Here is a 27,973-nt window from a genome sequence, read left to right on the forward strand (position 1 = left end):
TGTTTCTGTAATATTCTCTTTTTGTAGTTAAAGTAAGTAAGCCGTGGGTAACATGAGTGGTATTGAAAGCGTGAGCATTTAAATCAGACCAAAAGTTCGTGGGGAAAAAAGAAAAGAGTTCTCAACATCAACACATCTGGAGGTTATAGATGGATTTTATGTGACATTATGAAATTAACTTCTTGTTAGGAATACAACAGTTATCAGGTAAAAGACGTTGTTTGTTTTTCCAGTTTATTTCTTCCAAATGTGAGTTCCGATACAATTATCCTCTCGGGGGTGATTTTGACGTTTATACTGAGTGGTGATGGGAAACTTTTTGCGCAGCCAATTGGAGAGTTTCATCAGTACCACGGGGTAAAAACACCCAATGGGCGCTCAGCTCGAGCTGTTGGCAAGCCGTATTCCCCATCGAGCATCAAGCAACTGCGTCTTTTTATTTATTTTACTTTGTTTTTATTGTAGGAAATTCAAAGTTTACAAACTGTATGGCAATCATTCATTACAAATATACAATTCCGTGTTTTGGAATGAACAGATGCTACATAAGAGAGATAAAACGTTTACACGGACAACCGAATATGGAAGAAAACCATTCAGGTATTTTACTGGTGAGATCCTTTGAGATCTTTGGCACATTTGGATGTCATTCATTTCCGGGACTTAGTATAACGTTGAATTTCCTCATAGTAGCGCTCTTTATACATTTAGCTTAATGAATAAAACATTTGGCTGAAATGAGTCAAAATACCAAACTATATTCAAAATACCAAATAGCACCATGAATTCCATTCATAAAAGGTGCGGGGAGATGAGATGGGGACTGAGAGTACATTGATATGGTTTTTTTCCTAGGATAAGGAATGTATTGGGTATGGCGTTGATATGAGATTTAAATTATTTGAGGTTTCAATCAAAAGTTATATTCACTAGGTACATCTCCTTTACATCTAATAGGTCCATTACACACCAAATATTCCTAGATTTTCTTTAATAAATGTATATCTGTTGTTCCATACTGGTGTATTATGAGGTGTGAAGTTGTGATTGGTGACATTGTAATCACATTTTAAGATGAATTCCACACCACCCATCTTGGCCTAGTCTCACACGGTCGAGCATCCAGACCAAGTCGGACACATTCACTAACCATCAAGCAATTCACTCAACAGGGAATAATCATACAAACAAGAAGTGTAGAATTAAATCGACAATGGTGGAAATGACGTTACAGCACAGTTTGAACACAAACGGCAAACAAGAACGGACATCACAAACCGAAAAACGTAAAACATAACAGCAAAAGAGGAAAAAGATTTGGGGAAAGAGACGAAGAGCACAAAAGAGCAGGCTAAGAGACGTTCGAAAAGCAAGGACCAAGAAATAGATGTATACGAGTTTTTGGCCTTTCTGTTCATCTTTTCCAAATATTTCAGCGACTTAAAGCAGTTGGCAAAATTATACATGAATGTGTGAAATATTGTGAGTAAATATTACATTTTTCCAAAAATGTAAAGCTTGTTTGTGGAAGTTAGATAGCTTCATGGGAATTTTGGACACTTCAAAATCCCATTTAAGCAAGAAGTCAATGCCTCCAGCCTTATTAAATGATCTGTTAGGGATATGATAGCACATAGATTGAGGTTGAGAAATACATTCTTTTAACCATTTGACTCTAAAGGCTCTTTAACCCCCATTAACATAATCACTGACTAATTGTGATTTACGAAGGTGAGGAGTTTTGTTCCTCCACATGAGATTAAAAAGGACGGAGTTAGATCACTTTTGATGATGTGCTGATGTTTCGCAGGTGCTCGGCAAATAGGGGAACAATCTTGGTTAGGATTCTAATCACTTCTTCTCTGGTGCCCCCCCCCTCTCTCTGGGACTCCATTCAGCCGTAACCACCATCTCCGCTTGTATCTAGCACGCTCCAGACAGGATTCATGGAGTGCAGCATTCTCTTTCTGTAGTGTAACCGCCTGCTTCTTCAACTTGTCCACGCCTTCTATTATTCCTTTCAAAGCTAATGCACCAAGCGACTCTTTGACTTTCAGTATTTTTCCTTCAGTCGCCACTCGAAAGCTTGGATGTGTTCCCCTCGTGTATCGAATTTTACGAGTAAGACTCTGGACAGCGTTGAAGAGGACACTGTTGGAGACGTCTTCCTCCTGAGCCGAAGACCTTTTTCGGGGGGTTTTTCGGGTTAGGACTTTTCTGACGGTTCTGGGACACTTCGTCGTCGTCTTCTTCTCGTTCCATCCGAGCGATACCCTCTTCATCACAGGCTTGTTGAAGAGCGGCTGAAGGGTAGCCATGATCTTTGCTAGCTCCAGCCACACTTCGCTCACGTTACGAAAGATAGCTTAACCTGCTGAAGTAGTAACTCGCTTGATGGAAATATTTCGTGGCCGGCGGCAGCTCTGTATTTTTATCGTTTGACTGTTAGTTTTGGATTTTTACTATCAGGTCTCGGGGGGCCTGCAAAAACTTTGACCACTCACTTCGCCATCTTGGCACGCCCCCCTCTGCGTCGGTGTGGCTCATCTCAAACAAAACCTAGCATTTTGTTAGGCGTGGTCACCTCCCCTCTGCTTCATTTTGACGCTTGTTTTATCCGTCTAATAATATTCTCTTTTTTCCCCCCCTTTAAATAGCACCAGCAACCACCAACATTTACTTTTGTGACTACGGGGCGAAAGAATGGGTCACGATCTGTGCTCACGTCTCCCATTGGAGTGGACAACATTTTACTGCAGTCAGCTTCGTTTACTGTGAAAAACTGACCACTTCGGATGTTTGATGACACAAGAAGCTTTTGCGCCAACTTGTACCGTAAACCTGAAGATCTGCACTGACTTAGCTCTGTGGTCGTCATTGTGTAATCAAAGCTAACGCTAGCCACCATTAGCATAACTACCTTTAAAGCGACAAATGGCCTAACCCACATTGGGGTAATTGGATTGATAGCGGTAGCTATTTTAGCGGCAAACACATGCAAGAACCATGCATTCAGACTTCTTGGGATAATGCACATCACTCAAGACAGTCACCGCTGTCACCAAGCAGATGCGACCGAGGATGCCCTCAGTTACGTCCTTTGGGTGCATAAAACAAAAAAATGACGGAGATTAGAAAAATGAAAAAGAATGATGACGTTTTAGTGTAATTTACATTTCGTATTATCAATATTATTGTTCTAATCTTATATTATATTATATATTATTATTTTTAAATGGATTTGGAGTTTTGTCGGACTCTGTGTGATATAGGATGTTTATGATATGACGTAAATGAACACACACTTGCCTTGGGTTGTAAAGCCGGTGGCCTTTAAGACTGGACACCTGCTGTTTATTGGCATCATTTTGAGGTATGTACAGTATATAATGTGCTCCTTGTGGTAATAATGATCTGTGATTTATCGAAACATGTCACAGTGACAATGAATTAAAAAAAAAAAAAACTGGATTCTCTTTCTAGAATTTTTGAAGACATCCAGCTTGTTAGACTTTAACGTGGGCTCCAAGTAGAATTTGCCATGATTGGCAAATATCTTAGAATAGAAAAGGCTAAAATGAGGTAACGATGACCAAACTTACTTCACATAGCATGTCGCATCAGCTCATGCAGATCTACTGTGAATACACTTTGTAATCAACATTAATCAGCGTTTAATAAAAACACAGAAAATGTGAACCAAATAGCTTTTATTAATGAAATCATTAGTGGTTAAGCAATGAAACATTATACAGGAATCAGTTACCGACAAAACAAAAGCAAGGAAACAGCTAAGTGCGAGCTACATTTTGTGTTCCGTTGACATAAGCCTCAGCACAGCTGCATGCTGAAAAGAACTCTCATCCACAGCTGCGTATAAAAAAAAAAAAAAGCTCCGATATTGTATCCTTGCCTTGCACGTAAGAGCGCCAAATGTCATTCGTTGCATTGCGGAATCTGTGCTGACGTCAAAATGATTCGGCCCGAGAAGCTAAATGCAGAGGGAGCGCAAGGCAGCAGAAGGCAAGAGGCTCTCTGGTGAATAAGATCAAAATGCACTGTGGTCGGCGTTGGCAGTAATTCACATTATATACAAAATAACATAACACAAATAAAACTGTGACGTGTCGGAGCTACGCGCTAAACTTTGACGGTGCACATACGGCAATGTGGTAAACGTTGGCAATAGTTAATATAAAACTCGTGTTTTCTCTTACTTTGGATTGACAGATAGTGTCTTGTGTCTGTCTTCTCCGTTAGCCCTTTGATTGATTCGACTGCTGGCCTGTTCAGGATGTAAGGCCCCCCCCCCCCCCCAGCCCAAAGTATGCTGGCACAGGTGACAACAGCCTCTACCCTGACCAGGATTAGTTAGGAAAATGCTTGGGTGGATGGAAATGTATCTTGAATGTGCTAGAAAAATGCAGTCAGAGCGGAAGGTTCAATGAAGGAAAAAACATTCATTCTTGGCGGATATGTAAAACACATATTATACATCTTGTCACAAACAAGTAAAAGTGTACAACAGAGGGTTAAAAACCTACGTGGAGATATCTGAGTGAAATGGTCTTTTTTTTGTTGTTGTAGAGAACAGTTGGAGATCCGGTGAAATGCACCTTTAATCTAGAGCACATTAGAACATTATAGTGAGATGACTGAACACTAGGGGTCAGCGTCAGACCGCAGCAATAACACACACACACACACACACACACACACACACCCTTGTTTCGAAACTTTAGTCCTGTGAATAGCCAGCTCCTGAGAGTACACAGTGTTGATGAGTCTAAACTAAGTCTAAACCGGTTCTACCAGAGGCTTGTGAGACTTGCTGAAAGTACTGGTCCTTATATCTTACGCTTATTTATGAGACACATGTTTAAATAGCACATAACACATTTGAAGAAGAAAATTCTCATGAGAAAATACTCAAAGTGAATACCGCTGGTGAGTGAAATGTAATGGACTGAGCTGGACTGGATTGAATGGATGAGCTGTCTCTGCCTTATGCTTTGCAGACCTTCATTTTTTTTTTTTTTTATGGGCACCACTTAGCTCTTTGGGCAGTAAAAAGTTACATAAGGGTATTGCATGGAACAAGGTGCGCCGAAAAGACAGCTATTAGGCTACGTTCTGTCAGTAACGAAAAGGAGACGACATCAGCGCGGTGTAAATTGTGATCACATACAACATCGCGCGCAAATACTTGAGCCGTGAGCTCATCAAAACCTAGAAATGACAACAGAATCACTACGCTTCTAAATAATGAGCAAACTAAGCAGAGAAAGATAACACTTAAAAAGGGACTGGAAGGAATAGTTTTGCATCCGCGATATGTAATATTTCTAAAAGACGAGGGATTCTTTCTGGATTAACATGTACTCAGTGTGTAAATGGATCATTTTGGCCGTTGGGAATCTGCTGCCCGACGGTCCGTGGGATCATTTTCAACAAATACTGCTGAAATTCAGTGGACAGGAGATGAGTCGTTTCCATATTCTCATCCCACTAGTTGTGAGTGGTTAGTGTTTTGATTTAACAAAAAAAAAAAAAAAAAAAAATGAAGTAGGAAGGGAAATGTTGACAAATTATACTTTCTTACAATGGGGATGATGGTGTCCCCCTCTTAATGATCTCAATCAAGCCCGGGGGCCATGATCAGCCTCACCCACAACAGTTATTTTCTGTCTCCTCTTTCCATTTTCTTCTTCTTCTTCTTCTTCTTTCAATTTTCATGATCATCTACATCACCCAAACGCAAATGGACAACCCTTGATGTGCTTTTGCAAAAATGGGATTTTCAGTAAGCCCCTTAAATTATGAACACAACCTGAAGTAAAACTTCAGTTGTCGAATGGTAATTGTGTCCCCCCCCCCAATTTGGGTCTTATTTATTTTGTAGTTTCGGCCATCATTCCTTTTAGTAACAATAACATCGTCTTGGCCAAGTGAACTGCTGGGATCTGGCACAGTTTTGTCCACGTCAACAGTTGTCTACAGTTGTTCTAAGCCAGAATACTACCTGGTTCTGTCTTTGCTCTTTGGCCATTTTCATCTCGCCAACCTCCTGGCTCAACTTTGACCTACAATACTTACATAGTAGTGTGTAATGACGGATCATTGCCGACATTTTGGGTGTGCCCCTTCTATTTGACCTCCAAATAAAGTGGTTTAGATGCTTGTTAACCACCCCGTCTGATCGTCTGCCTGACCCGTCGAGTTTGCACCGATTGGTTCCCAGATCTCAGCAATTACTTTGGTGAGTACAAAGTTATCATAACTGGTGGGAAGAATTATGAAAATAAGACCCAAGGTGTATTTAATTTTTTTTTTTTTTTTTAGCAATCTTCTCAATCCCCACAATTTATTCAGTTTTTACAAAAGAACCTCAGGGTTTGGTGCAAAGGATTTTCTTGGGATCTTGGCGAATTCCTTATTCTTTATCTAGTCGCTGTCTCTGTCTTCATTCTCCTGCAGGGCATCTTGGCTGTCCTCCTCTTCATCCTCCTCAGCCTCTTCTTCGTCCCCTCCTCCATTTATCATCTCCATCTCGACCTCCACGGCGCCCTCCTCAACCTCCTCATCCACCCCACTGAAAGGCTCGTTGTCATGAGACACCTCCACCATCTCGGTGCCCTGGACCACCTCAACGGCGCCCTCGCGGATTTTCTTGACGTGGAAGGTGAAGGGGGGCACCTTGTACACGGCAGTATTGGACCGGGCGTAAACGACATGGTCCGGCGTGAGGGCCTTCTTCATCTTGTCACGGGATGTCTGGATCTTCTGCTTGCGCTCAGGGTTGACAGTCATGCGCGTTCCGAGCTTTCCCATCTTCTTCTCAATGTTGTGACGTGTCTTTTGCAGGTTCTCCTTGGTCCTGTCTAAATTCTCCTTGGTTTTCTGCTTGGTCTTTTGCAGGTTGTCTTTCGTCTTCTGCTTCGTCTTCTCCAGGTTCGCCTTGGTTTTTTCCTTGGTCTTTTCCAGATTCAGTTTGGTCTTTGCTCGGGTCTTATCCATCTTCTCCTTTGAGAAGACCGTCTTCAGGTTTTGTACACGTTGCAGGCTGCTGCGCTTGATGCGCTCGGCACGAGTCTCCTCAAGTGTCTCCTCAATCTCCACCCCCTCCTCATCTGACGAGAGGTCTACGTGGGGTTTGTCTGCCTTCTCTCCGTCTTCTCCCTCCTCCCCAGCCTCCTCCACAGCTTCCTTGAGCTCTAGCAGGCTGCCTCCTCTGCTTCCTGACACAGACTCCGAAACCTTCATGGATTTCGAGATGTTGAGCTTTGAGGGAACCTTCACTTCGTCCTGTGGAGAAGAGAACATACAGATGTTAATGCAATTTAGTGTGATAGGCAAAGGTTTCTCAACGTTCAGAAAATGTAGGCAGAGAAACATCTTACTTTGTAAGCCACAAAAGGAAGGAGTCGTATTGGTTGGGCCGAGAATATGTTCACCAGCTAGTCTCTGCTGTTTGGTAGCGTGCGGTGGGTTTATCCGATTTATGTGGGCCATAAAACCAACAATGATCTCTATTTAGAGCCGAGGGGAACTGCGGAGACATGTGCTTCTCTCTGGGTTTGTCGCTACGAGTGAAAACATCCATGTCATTTCATTCATAGTCGACATATAAAACGACTGATAGGTGCAGTTTTGCGGTTAAAAGGTTCATCCAAAGGTAAATGCAGTCCATTTAGGTTAGGCTGAGGTTCAGCAGGAGGGTTAGAATTAGGGTTTGGTGAGTTGAAGGTTAGGAATTGGCATGAGCACTGTTTAGGGACAGGGCTATTGGTGAAAGGAATGGAATGTCTTCACTGTTATGAAATGCATGTGTGTCTATTTGTGCATTTTTCCTTTCTCCTTCTATGCGCACAGGTACACACAGGCCAGCTGAGGTGAGGTACATGACTCACTCAGTCAGGGTTTGCTACACAATAGAGGCGTTAGGGGCCAGCCTAAACAAAGATGTGGGCTGATTACATTTGGCAGAGGCCAAGACCAAATGGAATCTGTAACAAGACTCCGGGGTTCACTCGTTTATGTCACACCAGAGGGAGACACGGCTTGAGGGAAATGTCTGAGAGACAAAGGAATGGAAGCATGTTGAAAATCTTGTAAATCTCAAGTATCGGTTATGTCCTGAGTCAAATCCCAGGTAAGTTCCCAAGTCAAGAGTCGAGTCCAGGCACCAAACGTGATGCAAAAATGTTTTAACGTTAACGTTTCGTTTGCCTTTATTGCTTTTAAATGAAGCCAATCAGGTGCGCCTTGGCGTATTATTTGCAATCATTTGCCATTTCCGAACGGAACGCGCTGCGTGGCGCCGTCTTTTGTTGACGGCAAGAGAGGCTTTGCATTTTGGGCTTTGGGTGGATATAAGACACTCCGAGGCCAATGGCTAAAGTCCAAGTGAAGTCACGAGTCACTGGTGTTAAAGTCAAAGTCGAATTGCAAGTTGGTTTTTTTTCCCGATTTTGTCTAAAGTCTAACGTCATCAAAGGCGTGACTGGAGTCTGACTCTACTTAAAATAACTGCTCTACTGCTCAGAGCCACAGACGCATCACTTGTTACTGATTGGTTAGGGCCAATGAAAAGCAGCCAATAATGAACATGATAATGAGGCTAAAAGAATAGTAGTAATTATTAATAATTGATGAGTGAAATTAAACGCGATATGGGCAGTGCTCAGACTTTGAAATACAATTATGTGAATCCACGATGGTTCCTATAGGAACAGCGTCATCATCTCCAAACTGAATTGGCAGAATGGTGTGAAATTATTATTGAAATAGGTTTTGGCTTCGACACGTCATAAGCTTCTAATTAGCACAACCCACAGGACAGAAAGTCAAATTTCCATGCAATTTGAACCATTTTGCCCCCCCCCCCCAGTTTGGATGTTTTGTCTTCTTCCATAAATGCCTCGCTCAGCACAGTTTTTACACCTCCCGTACAGAACATACTCCACCTGACCCCGCCCTGCCCTGCTCTTCTCCTTCTTCCATCGTCCATTCCTTCATTCCCTTGGCCCTTCCCATTTCCCTTCCACGTTTTTTTTTTTTTTTCTCGCCTTTCCCCGTTTGCATTCCAGACGAGGGAGCCTTTCTTTCCCTTTCTCTCATGTGCCCCCTTCACCTCGTAAACACAATGCTCCGGCTTGTTAATGAAGAGATGGAAGGAGGAGGAGGGGGGGGGGGTCCTTCCTCTTTCCATCACGGCAGATCCTCGTCCAATTGGGCTCCTGAAGGTCTGCGCGAGGGCCAAAACTGGTTGTACATATTGTCTTTTCCTCTCCCTCTACACGCCTTTATGGTCAAAACAGGAACACAGTAGAGCCAGAACAAAGGACCACGGGGAAGGGGGGGGGTAAGGTGTGGAAAGGGGAGATACTTCTCTGCTGTCGTATGAATCGAGTAATAGCACAAGTGGGATGATGCTTCAGAGTCTTGGAAAAACATCTGCGCAGCAGGAAGATGATAGCATCAAAGTGTTGGCTGGAAGGTGGAGGTATGAGAGCTGGGGGTGGGTGAGGGTGAGGGGGGGGGGGGCTCCTGTCTATTGTCTTCTGTTGCAGTGTGATTGCGATTTTATGAAGGTATTGTACTGCAGTATCTTGGGTAAACTTGACCTTGGATGAGGGATCTCTTGGCTTTCCTGAACAGCTGTGTTGACAGGTGGGAGTGCTGGAAAATACCTGCCTCGCTCAAATTCATTACATCTTGTTTCAATCCTGAGGACAATGCAGTGGGGGTTGTAAATCGCTTAAGCAGCACGCGGTCCAAGACCCTGACACGGCCCCCACGGTTTGTCACAGGAGCTCTTATGAAAGGTGGATAATTAGGGTTGAATGCTTGCGAGGATATATCACTTCTTTAGGATGTTAATGAAGTTATCGCAACTAAGGTTCAGGAACAAGAGCACGCCTTTCAGAATCAGTATCAGAATCAGAAATACTTTATTGATTGATTGATATGTATTGCACTGGTTTCACGCTCACTAATCCAATCACCTGTGACGCCTAAATTCAACCCCCTGTGCCTCTCTAATCCACTCAACCCTGCGTAAGTGTGTCTAACCCCTTTTCTCTCCCCCCATTCTTCTTCTCTCTCCCTATTTAGCGGGAAGCGCGGTGGCTCTCGGCGGTCAGCACTGCGGCCTCACAGCAAGAAGGTCCTGGGGTGAACCGCCCCAAGTCCTTTCTGTGTGGAGTTTGCACGTTCTCCCAGTGTTCGCGACCATAAAGACATGCGTCGTGTTAGGGTTAATACTTCCATTCTTCTCTTTTTTCTTTCATTATAGGAACCAAGTGGGGGGGGGGGGGATGAAGCAGCAGCTCATCGAGACCACCCTGAGTCTCGACCCCTGGGTTCCTAGCTCCTGTGCAGCTTCCTATACTTCCAGAATCAATCCAAATAAATGACCTTTTATCTCTAATGGCGTGGTCTTGGGCCTTGGCCAGACTATTCTGGAGTCATTTTAGGCTTCATGGAATATGAACTAGCTACTGTGTAACCCAGAAAAAGGTTGGTATATAGCGTGTGGCTGGTCTGCTCCCTTGTCTTTGAGGAGCCTGGGCATGCAGTGTATACAGTATGTGCCTGGGAAAGCCCAGTCTGTCAGAGTGGAGTGTTGGAGGTCACGGGCTGGGGTACAGGAGGGAATTCTGTGTGTGTGTGTGTGTGTTTGTGTCCAAAGTACATGGAAAGAGTGTACGGGGAAGTTCAGGAATTCACCTTGGTGTGTTGACTTCCCGACCCTCCTAATTTAATGGGACATTGTTCTCCACGCAGGCTGCCGCACCAGAGACAGGAAGGTGCTCTCAGAGCCATGGAAAATAGACCAATGAGGTATGTAATGGTTCTGCGAGTAAGAGAGTGTGTGTTTCTTTGTGTGTGTGTGTGTGTGTGTGTGTGTGACTACATTTTGCCTCTCTGCTCTTGCAAAACATGCACAAGGAGATCATCATTTCCACATTTGGTTTGCACTTAAATTACAAAATGACAGTCGGGAGGGAAGTCAGTTGCAAAACATATTGAACCACAGCGTGTGTGTGTTTGTGTGTGTGTGTGTGTGTGTATGTGTGTGTGTGTGTGTGTGTGTATGTGAGAGAGAGAGAGAGTCAGTGTGTCCTGGAGCAATGGGAGTAGTCGTCTCATGATTAGTTTCATCACAAAATGGGGCTGTGCTCTTTGCTCTTTATCTCTTGTGATGACTTTCTTTCTTTCTCAGTATCTCCCTCTGTCTCTCTGTCTCCTCAGTCTCTCTCTCTCTGTCTCTCTGTCTCTGTCTCCTCAGTCTGTCAGCAGTGGACAGATGTGCTGCATGCAGTGAGTCACGGCTGGTGGAAAAGTCGTTCGTCTGAGAGGTGTTTACAGTGCTTTTACTCTGGCTCTCGCAACCTACCACCCACTGTGCGTGCGCGCACTAATGCATGAATACATGTACTTTTCTTTTTTTTCTTTTTTTTTTAGCTCTCTGGCATAGTACATTATAAATACACTGTTAATAATACTGCTAGTATATAACAGACATTATCCTCTAGGACTTGTCCTTACGTGACACGTCCATGTTCAGAGGAAACTGGGTTTACAATTTCTTAGATCTTCATATCTAGGAACTGACCTTCATTGCAGTAAATAAGCAAAATACCTAAATTGTGAGCCCATCATAGCATCATAGAGTGCGGTTACATCTCAGCTAGTAGCCCCATCTTGAGTCTTATTCCAGTTTTGATCAACTTCAAACCGCTCCTGGACAGCCAGCTGTTTTTATTGGCCTTGCACTGCACCGTGACTTTTTTACGCTGGCACTGTACGGATCAACTGACCGGCCTTGAAGCGTTGATCATACCGAACACGAACGCGGAAACCCCCGGATCGGCGTTGTCCACTTCATTTTTACATCACAGCAAAGTTTCATTCAAGGTCACGCTAGGTTTTAGCCACGACAAAAAAATAAAATACCGCTTCAGTAATGTTAAACAAGCTGACTGCAGATGTTTTGACAGCAGCCATGTGGGAAATCGGACCGCGGAGCTGCTCAAACTGCAAGACAAGTCCGCTAAAACACCTGCCGCAAATCCAACTGATGGTTCAGGTGATTAATCAGGCGTCGAACTGCACAACTTATCTGGCAGAAATATCAGAACGATTCAAAACAGTTGGGGGCAATCAATTCCAGGTTATAATAATAATAATAATAATAATTATTATTATTATTATCAGAATATCAAGTCCTCATGTCACAGTATCAGTTTCTCAAAACCAGAATAAGGATGTAATTGCACTCAGTTTCAATTCAATGGAGATTTCTCAAAAGCAGAGCTTCTCTGGGGGCAGAAATAATATTACCGATTAAGAATTTGATTTGTTAGTTGACAAGAGTTGAAAATTAGCAATAGCTATAAACTCTCTGTGTCTTGGAACTATGTCGAGCTGCATCGTCCCTATACCAAATAAATTCAAATAATACGGATGAACATTGCCACCATAGGGAAAAGCAGTGCAATGTATGTGGGGCATCTAGCTTGAAGCTAATTTGCAGCATCCATATCTGGTTAGGCCTTTAATATTTATTACTATAATACTATCATATAATACTGTAAAGCCTATTAGTTAGCCTGTCATTGTGTGTGTGTGTGTGTTTGTGAGTGTCGGTTGCTGAGATCAGCTGGCTTTACGCTCTGTGCTGTCAGCACAACGCAGCGATCTACTTTCATGATGAGTGTGCATGGTGACCGTCCCACTGTCCGCTCTGCTGCTGGACAGCGCAGCAGCAAGTGTTTAGGCCTGTTTTTCCACTCTGACAGAGCTCTGGCTCTAGCTGTAATTTCATTTCCAAGCATAAGTTGGAACATCAAGTCCGCATTCATTTTTTTTGTTGTTGTCACAGTTACATTATTATTCTTAGGAGGCAATGCTTTGCAGGCTTTTCATATCGACCTGCACATGCGCTGCATAACTGTGCAGCAATATTTTAACGCTGGCAAACAACGAATGCAGACTTACAAGAACACGCGAGGGGCTAAAACATTTAGCCACATTAGCATGGTCCTTTAAAAATGATTATTTGCTTTTTACTTCTGCTGATTCCATTTACGCTTCAAAAATCCTAAAAGTGGTGTTCACTAGTGAAGATTATCTCGCTGAACAAAACGTGTAAGAATCATAAACTTTTGTTTTGCCGCAGAGTTTATTTTCTGCAATAATCCAAAATCCCATGGAACAAATCCCACTGGCTTTTAGTGGAGGGAACCAGGGGCGATGCTAACTTCAGGGTTGGCCTACACAAACACGTCATCCCTGCAGCGCTCTGTTGGTCCATTGTATAAGCAGGAATGCCTCAGAGGTGACCCGATACATTAACAACAGACAGAAGAAAAATGCCAAAAACCTTGTTGTAAATGATCACATTCCATCAAATATCACTCTCAGCCCGTTTTCCTGCCTGTGTGTCTCCCTTCAAAGAAGTTGGGGGGTGTTTTTAATGTGGGCATATTTGGATTTTCTGGGCGTAGCCAGCGTGGAGTCACTGTGACTATCAACCAGCACAGGGAAACCATGGCAGCGACAACAATGCCAGAGCAGTTACCTCAACCAAGTGTGCGCCGAGTGTGTGTACACACTTCCTGCCTCAGACTGAAAACTGTTTATTATGATTTTTAGCTCAATCGGAGCATGTGTACTTCATGTCACTGCTATTACAGCATCGTTTCTGTTGACTGTTTGGTCTAAAGTCTACAAATAAAAATCATGCCAGAACTAACCATTTTCAGCCTCCACTTGCAGTCAAAAAACATTTAGTTGTACTTTTGTCTCCATGGTAACAGTGGTGGGCCTGACTGAAACCTCTCAAATGTTTCCAGATGAAAGGAAAAAAGATGTTTCACTAGAAAACAGTCACAGAACGGACCTACTACCGCTGGAGGTGTGTGTGTGTGTGTGTGTGTGTAGAAGCACACCATGGAAGCTTTCCACTCTCAGCCCACACTGCAACCACTCATCAGAGAGAGAGAGAGTGAGGAATCCTGCTGTAACACACCCCTCTCTGTTTCTGTTTTCCTGTTTAAACTCAAACCACTAAGAACTCCCCTACTGCTGTGGAAAAGCCAGATGCATGTGTGTGTGTGTGTGTGTGTGTGTGTGTGTGTACTGTACCTGTATGCGCAACACGCATACTGTACTGCATGAACTGTGCAATTGCGCATTCCATTACACACAAGCAATGAGGGGATTTTCCAGTAAATCCAGGAAAGCGGGGAAGCCTCATGATATAACGGCTCGTGTAAAGAGGAACTGGGGCAGTCTAAGGAAGCAAATGAGGACATTGTATTTCTTTGGAACTGAAGCTTTGGAATTGCGCTGACCAAATCAATCTCACCACAAGGTCCATTCAGTACGTGTTCTGGAGATTTTGATCATATCACATGATGTTCATCAGGCGATGGAGTTTGCCAAGGAAAACTTTAAAGGTCCCATGTTGTAGAAAGTGAGGTCTACATGTCTTGTTTTGATTCTAAAGCAGCTCTAGGTGCTGTATAAATACTGGGAAAAGGATCAAAACGCTCAGTCCACGGAGAAATGAAACACAGCCCGTATTCAGACACTGTGCCTTTAAAACGAGCCGTCAGGACTTCTGTAAGGTTGTGATGTCACAACTATCTGTCTAAAACGGCTTGTTTCAGACGGGGGGGGGGGGGGGGGGGGGGGGGGGGGGGGCTGCAGAAAGGGCCGGGACAAGATACATAAGGACTCTTTTCAACTGTGAATCATGCAAAGCTGCACTAGTGGAGCCCCAGAATAACAATATAGAGCTGAAATGAGCATGATATGGGACCTTTAAGGACTTCAATCAATGATGACCATGTGATGTTATATAACTGAAAGCTCCAGAACAGCTACTAAATGGATCTCGTGGTGAGATTGTGTTTTCAACTGCTGTTTTCAAGGTCAAGAATGAACTTTGAACCTCAAACTCACTTTCACTAATACACTTCATAGCTCATGCTATGCAGGCTCCACACAAACAGAAAAAAGGCTCTGGGACACTTCCTAATTTTACATGAAAGAGCTTTTCGTGGCCACACAAAAGAAATATTCCACTTTTAAAGAATTAACCACATAGCGCACTGTAAAGCCATTTTAAAAACAACTGGCAACACACGACACAAGCTAAGCCAAGGCCAGGCGGGTGCCATGGGAACAGTCATGGAATATTTTAGACCAGGGACAGCTAGAAGAGGGGCATTCTATGCAACCGAATCCAGCTCAAATGGAGTGTAGACTACTGTAGGAGGCACACAAGACAGCATGAACAACCTTAAATCTCCATCAGCTGATGATCAAACAGACCCCCCCCCGTTTAAAATTCACCGTCCGTCTAACCTCTCTCGGAGACAGAGTCCTGACTGCCAGAAAGAAGTAAACTAGAGAACAAGAGAGTACAACAGCTTGAACCCCCTTCCCTCCCGAATGTAACTCCAAATGGGGAAAGTCACATTTATTTATTCATTTATTATCTTGTATGTATTTCTGCCTTTGTCCTTGTAACTGCCCGTGTGGCTGTTCCAGAAAAAAAGAAAAAAAAATACTGGCTGCAGTATAGGTCATAAACCCCGCCCCCTCCATGTTAGCGGATGGGACATGGGCCAAACTAAAAAAATCAAAGTACACGTCAAATACATTTTTACATGTTTGTCCAAGCGTTCATTTTTCGGATAGGTCTGCTGTGGATTGTCTGTTGTGTGCTCACAATTGGGTCGACCTTGTGTCCCCCCCCCTCCGATCACCACTGCTCAGACTCCAAGTGACATCACCAGCGCAAGATGGCAGCGTCCGTATCCGGGGAGAGTTTGGCTTCATGTTCGTACAGTGGAAGGAAGTGGAGACGCGTCGGCCATCTTTACATACAGCCTGTGATTGAGACCAATCTCGTCCAAATGTGGACTTTGACTTGGGACAGCATGGGTCATGACTGATGTTCTGTCACAAGTCCATGAGACCACAAGTACAGAGCAAAACGCAGATTGATGAAAGCCTAACATCTACCTAAAGACACATTAGCTTACATTAGCCACCAGAAATGACTGGTCGTACCAGGGCAAGTGAGCCTGTAGCAACAAATCGCTCCGTGTACTGAATTTGAAGTTGAATGACGCCCTAACCTCGGTTAAAGCGCTACAAGAGACGGCTTACACTGGCTGCTTGATACTGCACCAGCCAGCTGATATATATCCGTCTAATCCAAACGCCCGCCCTGTCAGACTGGATCGTTTGACTGATGGATGTGTAGGCATGCATTGTTCTACCCAGTCAAGAGACTGTGTGTGTGTGTGTGTGTGTGTGTGTGTGTTGAATACATTTCTCATGTGAGTGCCATGGGAAAGAGTGTGACGGTCACACACAGCATAAAACTCTGGGGAGAGAACTCCCTACTCCCCTCCTGTTTTCCACTCGTCCCCTTTAATCACAGACATGGGACCAGAGAGAGAGAGAGAGAGAGAGAGAGAGAGAGAGAGATTGCTATATAAAGTGATGGCATGCCGCAGGTCCCTGAGGGGAGAGAGAGAGAGAGAGAGAGAGGGATGACTCACTCGGCCTGTTGTTGCACTGGAGCCCAGCAGAAACCTTCTTTTCCTCCTCTCCTTTCTCTTTATTTTTTCTTTCTCTTGTTTTGTCCCCCTTTCACCTCCCTCATGCCTTCGCCCCTTTCTTTTGTTTCCCCCTGCTGCCCGTGGCTTCCTTACAGTCAGCGGTAGGAAGAGAGCAAACTTCTTCTATTCTCAGACCACTGAGGAATGAGACAGATCAGCGTCACAGCTCCATGGCAACCAAACAAATATTCCCGTGCAGGATGGTGTGCCAGATTATCTCACTTGTTGTTTTTTTTTTTTATTCAGTTTCACTTTGGCCAACAGCTCTCCTGGCTCTGTCCAAATACACCTACTAACAGGTCCAAGAGAAGCCTGGTGTCCCTGTCCTCGGAACCTGGGTGTGACGCCTGCATCTGCAGATCATCCAGAATGCAGCAGCTCGGTTCTCCCACACTACACCGCCCCCTCCGTACCCTGCGCTGACTACCTGGTACTTGCCTACCGTGCCGCGAATGGCTCAGGCCCATCCTACATCCAGGAATATGGTCAAACCATACACCCCAGCCCGTCCACTATGCTCTGCTACTGCTGGCTTGCTTACGACTCCCTCACTACGAGGGGGGCCCAGCTACCGCTCAGCAAAACCGCAGTCGCAAATTACTGTCCTGGCTCCACGATGGTGGAACTAGCTCCCCATCAAGATCAGGACAGCAGAGACATGTTTCTTTCTCCGTCTCTTATTGTTTTTTAAATGTAGCACTTGAAGCAGTTGAGCATATTTGATGAAGTCGATGTACCTGCATGATTCTTCCACGCGGTTGAACGCACTTGTCGTAAGTCGCTTTGCATAAAAATGTCATATTTCCTTGTCCGTCCTCTCCTCTCCTGGCTGCTTGTGTCTCCTTGTTGTTGTTGTTGTTGTTGTTGTTGTTGTTGCTATTTTGTGGCCAACATGTGACGGCGATATTTCCTATAGTGCTTCAAATGCAGCACAACAGGCTCCCTTTGTGTAACCTTCCTTTTCTATTTCAACATAGCAGCTTCGTAGGGACACACACATGAATCTAGCATGGATAGGGGTTCCTTGAAGTGTTTCCGAGGCTGCAGACACGTGTGTGCGAAGCAGCTCTGCTCTGTTGTCATTCAAACTCCTTTCAGCTCTCTTCACTGCAAGACACAGCTTGCCGTTGTTGACTATCACTGGAGGTTTGTTTTTACGACATACTTTGGTTTGGGGGGTATTCTGATCGTGTACTTTCATGTAGGAGCACACACACACACAAGCATTAATAATTCCTCCTGTGAGTGATAACATCCACATGGACACTATGAACCACTCCAGTGCCATTTTTTTTTTAAAGACAGCTTTATGCAAATACACAAGAGGAGCCTACCATTCAGAAATTTTACATTTCACACTGAATTCTACTAAAAAAAGGGATCTAATTATAATGGGACGAGCAGCCCCGTCTCCCTCCTCCTGGCCCCCTCTGGGTCTATGTACTGCATGGTTCCCCCCCCACGCTTGACTAACAGGGACCTGGACAGCGAGGGTTGACAGTGGTCGTTCCCATGGCCACCCGTGTTACTCTTTCCAATAACAATGGAGGAGGTTGATGTTTATGGAGGGATTTGTGGAGCTGCAGAAGAAGTGGCTTCTTCCTCCGCTGTTCACTCCGGTCCCTCTCTGCACAACGTGTCCTCGGCTTTAAGCTGAAAGCTGAATGTTACAGTGATACACAGTATCTGGATTTATTTTTATTGCACTTCCATAACGTTCAGGGACATGTGCAAGAAACCGACAATAAAATCCTGACTTTACTGTCTAGTTTGGTACCAGTTCAAAAAAAAAGCGTTGCACTTCCTGTAACGCAACACTTAAGATAACCCCGATGACGCCACTATGACATCATCTGGGACAACTCGTTGTATTTTTTGTGGCGCTCGTATTTATCGTCAAATATCCATTTAGCTAGACTTTTCACTTTGACCGGCCTTGATAACTGTTGTCATATAAAAGGTAAAGGATCTCACTTATGTAGCGCTTTTCAACCTTCACGGTTACCAAAGCGCTTTACGGCTAAGTCTCATTCACCCGTTCACTCACACATTCACACACCAAATGGCGACCGAGCTGCCGTGCGAGGTGCTGGTCTCCATCGGGAGCAACTTAGGGTTCAGGGTCTCGCTCAAGGACACTTCGACATGAAGCCGGGGATCGATTACCCAAACCCGCTCTGCCCTGCTCTTTACCTCCCAGTGCTAACCACTGCGTCACCATGCCGACCAAGGTATCACGCTCACATGATGAAATCTAGTAAATGGACCTCGATGATGTTTTGTCAAGTCAACAACATAACATAATCAATGAACAGAATGGTTTGGTAGCTAGATATTAAAGATATTAAATATTTCTATGAGGTGAAATCTCAAGAACATTGAATGAAATGAGCCCGTTGAAAGCGATATGGCTCAGGTTTTTTTTAAACATGCCATGAACTTTAGAAATGTGATCCTGACATTCAAGCCATCGTAGAAAACTAGATGATTCGGTGACTTATCACAAACTTTCCTCTGTCCGGGGCCAATAATGTAACCAGTCATGAGAGGATTCAAAGCTTGGATCATGTGACGGAGCGGATCATATGAGGATACAAACTAATGTTTTCAATAACCACAGCTTTTGACTATGAGTCATCGATGTCGTCTGACTCATGTGGAAAAGCTTCTACTTAGAAATAAAAAATTAAAAAAAAAAAATGATTTGGGGTAAGACGAGGATTTGAAAGATAATTTCTCTATTGAAGTCAAGTGGGCGACATTAGAGCAGATCTGTCACGCATTTCCCCTGAGTTTTAAACAAGCCATTGAATATGCAAACGTGTGAAAGCAGTGCAGTGGGACTGAAATTTGAGTCAGTGGCTCCCTTCTTGTAAATGAATGATTACTCTGTGGAGGGATCTACAGCCTAACGTGTAAACAAGCTCAAGAGACGGCGGCACTTAGTTGACACAAAAGCTTTAAACAGTTGCGTGCTATCCGAGCGCTCCATCCAAAGGGGGCTGGTTTCAATTTGAAGGCGGACGTGTGTTGCCTGCACCATCCATTCTGTGGTCTACCACTCTGTGGATGTTTCTGTCTCTTACGGAGATTCTCAGCTCTGCCTGCGGCGCTGTGCGTGAAATGTTCATTTTGTCCTTGTGGTCTTTCTGTGATAAATGAATTCCCCATTGTGAGGTTCATGCATTGAAAAAGTAGCCAAATAGTATAAACCACAATACTTTACAAAGGAGTCCAAATATTTGCTCCCCTCCACTGACAGTTTTTCTTTCTTTCTTTCTTTCTTTCTTTTTTTTGCTCAGAGAAGCAAATGTGCTTCTTTGGAGGTGGGAAGGTGCAACATCCTGATTCTTGAAGTCTTTCTCCTATTAAAGTGAAACGGAGGGGGGGGGGCACCCACTACAACAGAAATTATGCAGTCGAGATTCCTGCATTTGGGGAATTCGCAGGGGTCAGCACAACCGGAGTGCAATGGCCGAGCCTCGCCCTGGGTGAACCGCCTTCTTGATCGTGGTGTCTCACCCCCGCCAGGTAAGTATGGCTTGGTGCGGGCCAGAGAAAGGACAAACAATTTGAAAACCTTGGACAAGCCACACAAAAGGGAGATTATGCTTTATCAGAAGTACATGTTTCCGTTTTTTCTAAGGAAAAGACTTCTTCAAGGACGTGGACTAAGTGTTTGGTCTGCTGTTCAGTGGGAAGCATCTTGAACTATCTGCCACTCATAGTGGACCATGCATGTGACTATGATATCTCTGGTTCTGCTGCGTCAAGTGTGATGGCAAGTTCGTGGAGGACTCATTTAAGCATTCAGCCGAGGTGGGTTTGACCTTGTGAGAAAATCCTCCAGAACAAAGGGAAAGGACCTCAAAGCACACGTTGACATCTGATTGCCAGCAGTTCGTCATTGCTTGAAACAGAGAGAAAGACCAGGGAATAAACCCATTTTTAAACCTTGATGACTGGTGGCAAATGTCTGAATGTCACAAGCTGATGCTGTGGCCTGAATGTCCGCACCACTTGTCAAGGCCCGGGTCTCAGAAGATCTTCAAAAACCAAACAGGAAGACAATCTCCTAAAGGCCCTTTCCTCCTCACAATCAAACAAGTATGTGATAGTTAGCTATTTTTAGACGCCTCTCCCCTTCTCTTTCTCCGTCTCCATAAGCCCTCTGTTACCTCCCTCTCTCCCTTCTTTATCCGCTCTCTCACTCTCTCTCTCTTACCCTTCCACCCCATTTTGTCAACAGGCTCCTGACCATGTTGCCTGACATGCACACCACCCCGACCTACTGTACCAAAGCCAAAAAACACTCCACCATAAAAGCACAGCTCCCAGCTGAAACAATGTTACACACACAATCCGGCCTGTAAACCGAGCTGGGAACATTTCTGCCTCACATGTCCATATATGGACCTGGATCGACCTGTGGGAGAAGAATGGGTTCACTCTTGATGAATTTACATGCGAAACATTGCCGGGAGACTGAGCGCTCCGGGGCTCTTTCAAGGGCAAAATGTTCAGAATGCCTCGTTTGTAAGTCATTTGGATGAAGCTGTGATCGCATGTAAAATCATTTTGACATGGTGCCGTCGATTGAAATGTAGGGAGTGTGGAGGCAACAGGTGTTTTGGGTGGCGTTGGTGGAAAGTACAGCGTAGAAAAGTAGAGGAGGATGAGCAAAACCTGTTCCGACAGATTGTTTGTGAGGTGTTCTCTCCGCAATCCAAGATCCGGATTCCTTCGCGAAGGTCGGGAAAAGCAGGAGAAAGAAAGAAGCACATTTACATTTGTATTTTAAGCATTTTGCTGATAGAAAACTGGCTTCCTCCCTCACGAAAAAAGGGTGGTGGTGGCACACGACTACTTGCGGGTCTAGCACACGCTAGCTAACCGCACAAGAGACGTATTTGTATCGGCTGCCGTCTCACGACTGACCGCAAACTGGGCAGTTCATTCCCCCCGCAGAGCAGGTTTATAGAAAACTCGCAACGTAACGTGATGGCTCCCTCTGGGTCTTCCTTCCTTAAAAGGTCAGCACTACCAAGACGGTTTAAGATTTTGGTCAAATTCAGATTTGAATTTACTTTGCGAGTGGATCTGCGACTCATTTGAAATGAGTCGACTTTGCTGCGAAACGTAGCTGTTGTAAATGCTCGGTTTGGCTTTTAAAGAGTGGTTGCACAACAAACTGACTGAAACACGTCCTTGCTGCGGTTTTGCAGATTGGTCCCCTCATACTTCAGACTTTAAATGATGAACTCAAAATATCTACACAGCATTTCAGAATGACTTGTCATGTCAAATGAGAGGAGAGGGAGGAAAACGAAGGAGCAGTGGTGAGGGAGCAGGGATGGTGCGTAGGGCGGGGTAGGGCTGAGGAGGACACGCGATGTGGAGTGAATTATCCTGGTGGGTGGAGGAGCCGGGGGAAGAGGGAGGAACAGCTCTGTGACTGGTTCCACATGAGGAAGGAGGAGGAGGAGGACGAGCTGGGGATGCCTGTGCTATGAATCAGCTGTTTATACATGGCCCCTGCTCTTCATCGCAACACACCCAATCCACTCCTTATACAAAGCGGATCTCCTCTTCTTCCAGTTTATCTTTCGCTCCTTCTGCGCTCTCCCACGTAATATTATTCCGCCCTTATTCCATACAGTGTGTATTTCTCTCAGCCTACTGTTTCTACTGTAGTGCACACAGACGCAGTCGTTGTCCTTAGACCCCCACCATAGCAGGGGCATTGGAAAAAAGTAGTAGCTTGAAAGAGAAGCTTGAACCCTGCCTACTTTCCCTCCTCCGGTCTATCCAGCATCTAACAATTCTAGTAACCTTTCAGAAGCAGAGATTTATGAAATACTGCGAGACCTTTTCCCTGATTCAATTGAGAACTGCTACTAGGGGTGTGCCTCTCTCCCATGGAGTGGGAGTGGGTACAGTGGGTAGGCCTGGGTCTTGCCCGGAGAACAGAGTTGTGGGCCAGAAAACCAAAACGAGGAGCTGAAAGATGCTAAAGTCCTCACCGCCGAGAGGAATCCTCTGTTCTCTGGCAGCACATGGCCTCAGTTGTCAAGGAACTGAACACAGATGTAAGGCTTACTGGACATTCCGACTTAAATGAGCCAAAGACACACACACACACACACACACACACACACACACCCGCGGACACAAACACACACTCCCAGCGTAGAGAACAGCTGTTCATGCTAACAAGGAGACACCTCCAGCTGATGTACTGACAGAGCTGCCACTGATTCGTTTCCAGTCAGTAGCCTGAGCTGGTTCAGCATACCAGTGGCATTATGGGGGGGTATTGTTTGCACTGTTGGCATTAACCAACAGGTGGTTTTGGCTTTGCGTTTGACTGATGTTAGTTTTTGATTGTCTAATAATCTGATTTATGCTCAACTGAAACCAGGGAGAAACATATCCATCCATCCTTGTATGGAATCAGGTCACTAAAGTCTTCCTATAGACCAGTAAGCCTTTGTATTAAAATGCATTGGTTGAACAACAAAGACGTAAATCCCATCAATCCAAGCCTTGTTAGGACCACACTTGTGAACTGGGGGGCCCAGGAGGGAGTGGTGCGAAGACTGGCGGGTCGACAGCCGCTAATAAAGCAGAGATTAAACACCCTATGCTCCGCTACAAAGCCCCCGTGCCGTGTCCTCCCCCGTGTGCAGTGACTCCTGTAACAGAAAACACCACACGGCAACAGTGTGCTATCAGCAGAGCGCCAGGGCGGGGCTTTTCGAGCTCAAATCGGGATCAGGGGCGTCCAAGATCTGAACGCCGCATTACTGAATTCACACAGACTAAAAAGTGAGAAGCATTTTGAAAAAGAAATATGTCCGGAGGAAATGAGAAAACAGTATCTGTTGCTAGGTTGCACAGACCCACAAATAGACTCATATTAGGTACACGAACCCAGGTCCCAGGGTTAGTACACAGTGGAATGTTGACATGAGGAGATCCTGGCTGTGGAGCGTTCTGTTGTTGCACATTGTTCCGATTAGCAGCGTCTGCTAAATTCTCAAAATGTAATATAATGCTTCCAGTGTCTCTCCGAAATGACCTTGGTCCCTCTGAGGAGTAACTAAATTGTTACCCCCTTATTCCCAAATTCCACATCTCATCCCTTTGTACACCTACATGTGTGTATATGTACGCAGTGTGCTGGTACACCTGCATTTTGCAGGCCGCAACCTAAAAGCCTTACCTTGATGTCCTTGTACTGCGCTGTAGTATTTCCATTTTACTGTACATGAACTCTCTATGTGTAGCTTGTACTTCGTCATGTTGGCCATTTGTCTGACGAACCCTGGTAGGTTAGAAACGTTGCCCTTTTTCAGTCGAATAAAACTTTTTTGGGAGCTAAAATCCAGTGTGCCGACTCCCTCCACTTTTTTCTCACTTAATACTGCATTGCATTTGAAAGGGAGGTGTACTTTTTCGATCCTCTACATCTATTTGACACCTATATGAAAGTCCATAATAATCGTTTTTAAACATAAACGCATAATGCACATTTTTTGATAATTCAATTAAATTTGGTCATTAAAGAATTGCAACCAAGATACTGTATGCAGCGAGGGGAAAGTTTGTTTTACCATGATGTTCTTTAGAGTACAAATACAGACTACTACTACTATTAGTAGAGCATTTGCCTTTGTACGTCCACATTGTTAATATTGTTGCTAACCCTGTGCATGGAGGTATTGACAGTACTAATGAATCCAAATAAAGGCCAAGTATTTGTGTGTTGACACACTGTCAAAGTAACCCAATAAACAGTGTTACAGTTCAGTGGCGGGGGGGGGGGGGGGCAACAGGGGAGCACGGAAAATTGAAAACAGAACAACATATTGTGGTTTGCTTGCTTTTTTTTTTTTTTTTTTTTTTTTTAATGAAGATGAATCTGACGCTCTGTCATAGTTGGCAACCATAAACAAAGCCAGTGTTTTGAGTTAGCGAGGGAGGCAGAGATAGGCATTTCAGGGGGGGAGTTTCTCTTGCCACGGGGCCCAAGCAGTTGGCCAACACCAGCAAAATCCCAACCCGTTCTGTTTTTCCCTGTGTGGTAGTTCGAGCCGATTGTACTGGAAACTTGCAACCCGCAGCTTCAAGACTTTATTAGACACTAATTAAAATGTTGATTTATGATCCTTTCAGGTTGAGAAACTGTTCAGTCATCGAATTCCTTCAGATGTGATGACAGAGATTAGCTTTTTCTTGCTGAGAGCTCTGCTCCGCTCATCTGTGGATCATTACATCTTATCTCTTGTGCTGGTATGCCGGGACAAAGGAAGCCAAATATATTTATTAATTCACAGTCAGAGAGTCTGGGTTGCCTAAGATGGAGCGCTCATTTGACTTTTGTCCAGCTGCTGGATAGAGACCGAGAGAGCGAGGCCGGTCCAACCCATGATGTCTGAGTCGAGGGTGGAAACTCTGAATGTTCTCGTGCCACTTCGCAAAAAGCTGCAAGCTATTACACATCACACTGCAGCCCCACAGGCTAAAAAAAGAAACAGCCCCCCCCCCCCCCCCCCCCCTCAAAGAGAAAACTTGCTCTCTGTCTTTTCAAATGAAACGTCCATCCTCCTCCTCTCCTCTGCTACCACTCCTCTGCCTTCGACAGAACCTTGAGCGTGCTTGTGGTATTTTCCATCTTTGTTTTAAAAAAAAAAAAGAAGGGAAAGAGTGAAATGACTTTCCGAATGGATTCCGTATGACTTGGGCAGCCAGTGAGCTTGGCTCACATGTGAAGGCTTGTATTCTTTAGTTCTATACATAGTGTGCTATGGAAGGAAAATATCTGGAAGCCACCTGTAGTGGCTACTGAGTACTGAACCAATGTACAGTAGATTTGGGGTGGGGCTGGGGTGGTGCAAAACAACATCTGGGAGGTTAACACATACGCAGACACACACCCATGAATTCTTCTTCTGAACATAGTGAACGGTAGAATGAAAGTATGAGAACTGCTAAAACAAATGTTTGTGTGTCGATCATAGAGCCTCAAAGGGAATCTGTTACAACAGCGTTGCTTGTAGCTTGTTATTTAAGTTGATGTGCTATTTTATAAAAGGTCATTTATGAATACTCGGAAAACCAAACTGGAAAATGACTGGAAGCTGTGTTTTCCGATAAACAAATGTGAGTAATGTATCCGGTAATTGTTTCCATAGGTGTGGATGTGTATCAACAAGTTATATTGGATTATGTATTTGGCTTTTCAGCGCAAAAAACGTACAAAAAAAAGCTGCATTCGCTCATATTTTACACGCTGCGAGATAGTTTACAGGTCATTCTGCACATTCGTTTGTCTTTATGATATAGTGCCTACATGCACTGTGCTGCTGTGCACATTCAGGACAGATGCCAAACTGCATTTCTTTACGGTGCTACTCACTCTGGGTTGCAACCCTGTCTCAGAGACATTACATTTATATTCTACTACTTTGTTTTGCCGCATGCATTTTGAAGGCAACATCACGTATGATCACGTTTTTTTTTTTTTACAGTCGAGGAAGTTCTTCTACTGTACGGAGGTTGCAGGGTGGGGGTCGGGCTGGATGGTTGGCACATAAATCACAAGAGTTTGACATCGGAAAGCGGGACTGAGTGTGGTCAGGATAATACTACAAAAAACTCTCCAGTTAAGGGTTAGATATTGGGGGATAGGGTTAGGGTATCAAAGCTGCAGCACGTATATTGAATACACTTGTTTACCTCCGGTGATAAAGTACCAGGCAAAGATGTAAGAGGTAAAGAGAGGTAAAAGTACCTCTCTGTTTCTTGAATATGATCTCTCCTGGTAAAAAAAAACCCATTACTTTCTGAGCGGCACGTTTTTGGTACTGCAGGTTCAGTGACGAGAGATAGCACAGCCTGTTACTTGAGCGCTTGCCAGCAATAACCTGAGGTAATCTTTAACCACTCCCTGATGTCCTCTGCACCTCGGCAAACTGAATAACGTCTTTGGCGAACCAACGCTTTCCTGTTCATTTGTATTAAACCACCACTAAATGCATTTTCAGCAGGTTTTTTTTTTTTAGGAAAGTGATATGAACCCAAACCATTTGTTTGGCACACCACTGGGCCACACCCATCCCTAAACCAATAAGGCGTCGTGTTCTTCGCATACACGACCTCACACCTCGAAAAGACTAACTACAACCACACATTGATACATTTATATATGCACACACACACACACACACACACACACACACACTCTCCCACCTGGTAGATCATGACTTTAAAGTTGCGTCTCTTGAGCAGCTCAGCCTCGTTGTTCTCCAGCTTCTTGATCTGGCCTCCTTGCTTCTCCAGGGTGGCGCGCACTGTCTTGACGTTGACGCTCACCTTGCGCACCTTCTCCATCATCTTGTTGACGCTGTTGGACGTGGTGCTGTGGCTCTTGGACAGTTTGGTCAGCTCGCCCTGGATGCTGGTCACCGAACGCTCCATCTCCTGCTGCCTGGCCTCCAGCCCGCTCTGGGTCTGCTGGATCTGATCCACTGCCCCTATGATCTTGTCAAGCAAAGACAGCACCATGACCCCGTTCACCTGCAGGTCTTGCTTCACCGCCTCGTCCTTGGCTTCGGCGTCGTCCCCCTCTGCACCCATGATGGACAGCTCTTTCTTGGCTGCGACAAGGGCATCGTCTTCGTCATCCGAGGGTGGAAGGTTGACCTCGTCGTCTGAGATCTCAGCGAAGGTCTGAGGCTCCAGCTGGCCACTTGAGGATTCCAGTGCTTCCATGGCTGCCATGTCAGTGGATTTGCAGTGTACAGTCAGCTAATCAACCTTTCTTCACCACTGGTTCTTCTGTTCCTTTTTTCGACCGTTTGCTTTCTAACCTGCTTCTCTTCTCCGGACCTCCGTTCTTTTTCCCTCCTATTCCTAAACTCTCTTATCTCTCTCCAGCACACATGCACTCTGCCTCTCTTTCTCACTGTCTGTCTGTCCGTCCTGTCTACTTCAAATCCCTGGAATCAGGCCAGCGTGCAGGGGAAGCCAAGCGATGCTGGATGTTACCACATGAGCGTTTTGATGGGAATGCCACACCAGGCAGAGAAACCTTCCAGTCAAGCTACAGCTGGCAGCTCCCTTTTTTTTTTTCCCATTGGACTCTCCCCCTCTCCTCAAACTCCTCCCTCATCTCCTCCCTAAATACACACACACACACATTAGCAAGACTCCGCTTACTGCTGGTAGGTCCAGCCCCTTGATGATTCAATAACCCGCCCCTTTGGTCTAGCCTTGTCCCATCAGCATGGTTAGAATAGTTAGGGCAGAGCTGCGCTGAT

The 27,973-nt window shown here is 44.8% G+C and overlaps 1 protein-coding gene and 1 non-coding gene across 2 annotated transcripts; both read right to left on the reverse strand.

The window, feature by feature from the left end:
* Positions 1–3,693: 3,693 nt before the first annotated feature.
* Positions 3,694–27,708, reverse strand: LOC139303154 (caveolae-associated protein 1-like). Its single transcript, XM_070926878.1, has 2 exons — positions 26,904–27,708; positions 3,694–7,305 (listed from the first exon to the last, which is right to left on the reverse strand). The coding sequence occupies exons 1-2, from the start codon at positions 27,432–27,434 to the stop codon at positions 6,445–6,447; spliced, it is 1,392 nt and encodes a 463-aa protein (XP_070782979.1). The 5' UTR covers positions 27,435–27,708; the 3' UTR covers positions 3,694–6,444.
* LOC139303890 (U1 spliceosomal RNA) lies at positions 20,030–20,188 on the reverse strand. Its single transcript, XR_011599012.1, has one exon. It is a non-coding gene; the product is annotated as a U1 spliceosomal RNA (small nuclear RNA).
* Positions 27,709–27,973: the final 265 nt, after the last annotated feature.

The sequence above is a fragment of the Enoplosus armatus genome, chromosome 20 (genome assembly GCF_043641665.1).
Source record: "Enoplosus armatus isolate fEnoArm2 chromosome 20, fEnoArm2.hap1, whole genome shotgun sequence".
NCBI lineage: Eukaryota > Metazoa > Chordata > Actinopteri > Centrarchiformes > Enoplosidae > Enoplosus > Enoplosus armatus.

Excerpts from the sequence above, each read along its gene's own strand:
- LOC139303154 (XM_070926878.1), bottom strand. The coding sequence starts at position 27,434 with ATGGCAGCCATGGAAGCACTGGAATCCTCAAGTGGCCAGCTGGAGCCT. Across the intron at positions 7,306-26,903 it reads TTAAAGTCATGATCTACCAG|GACGAAGTGAAGGTTCCCTC; the intron begins GTGGGAGAGTGT and ends TCTTCTCCACAG.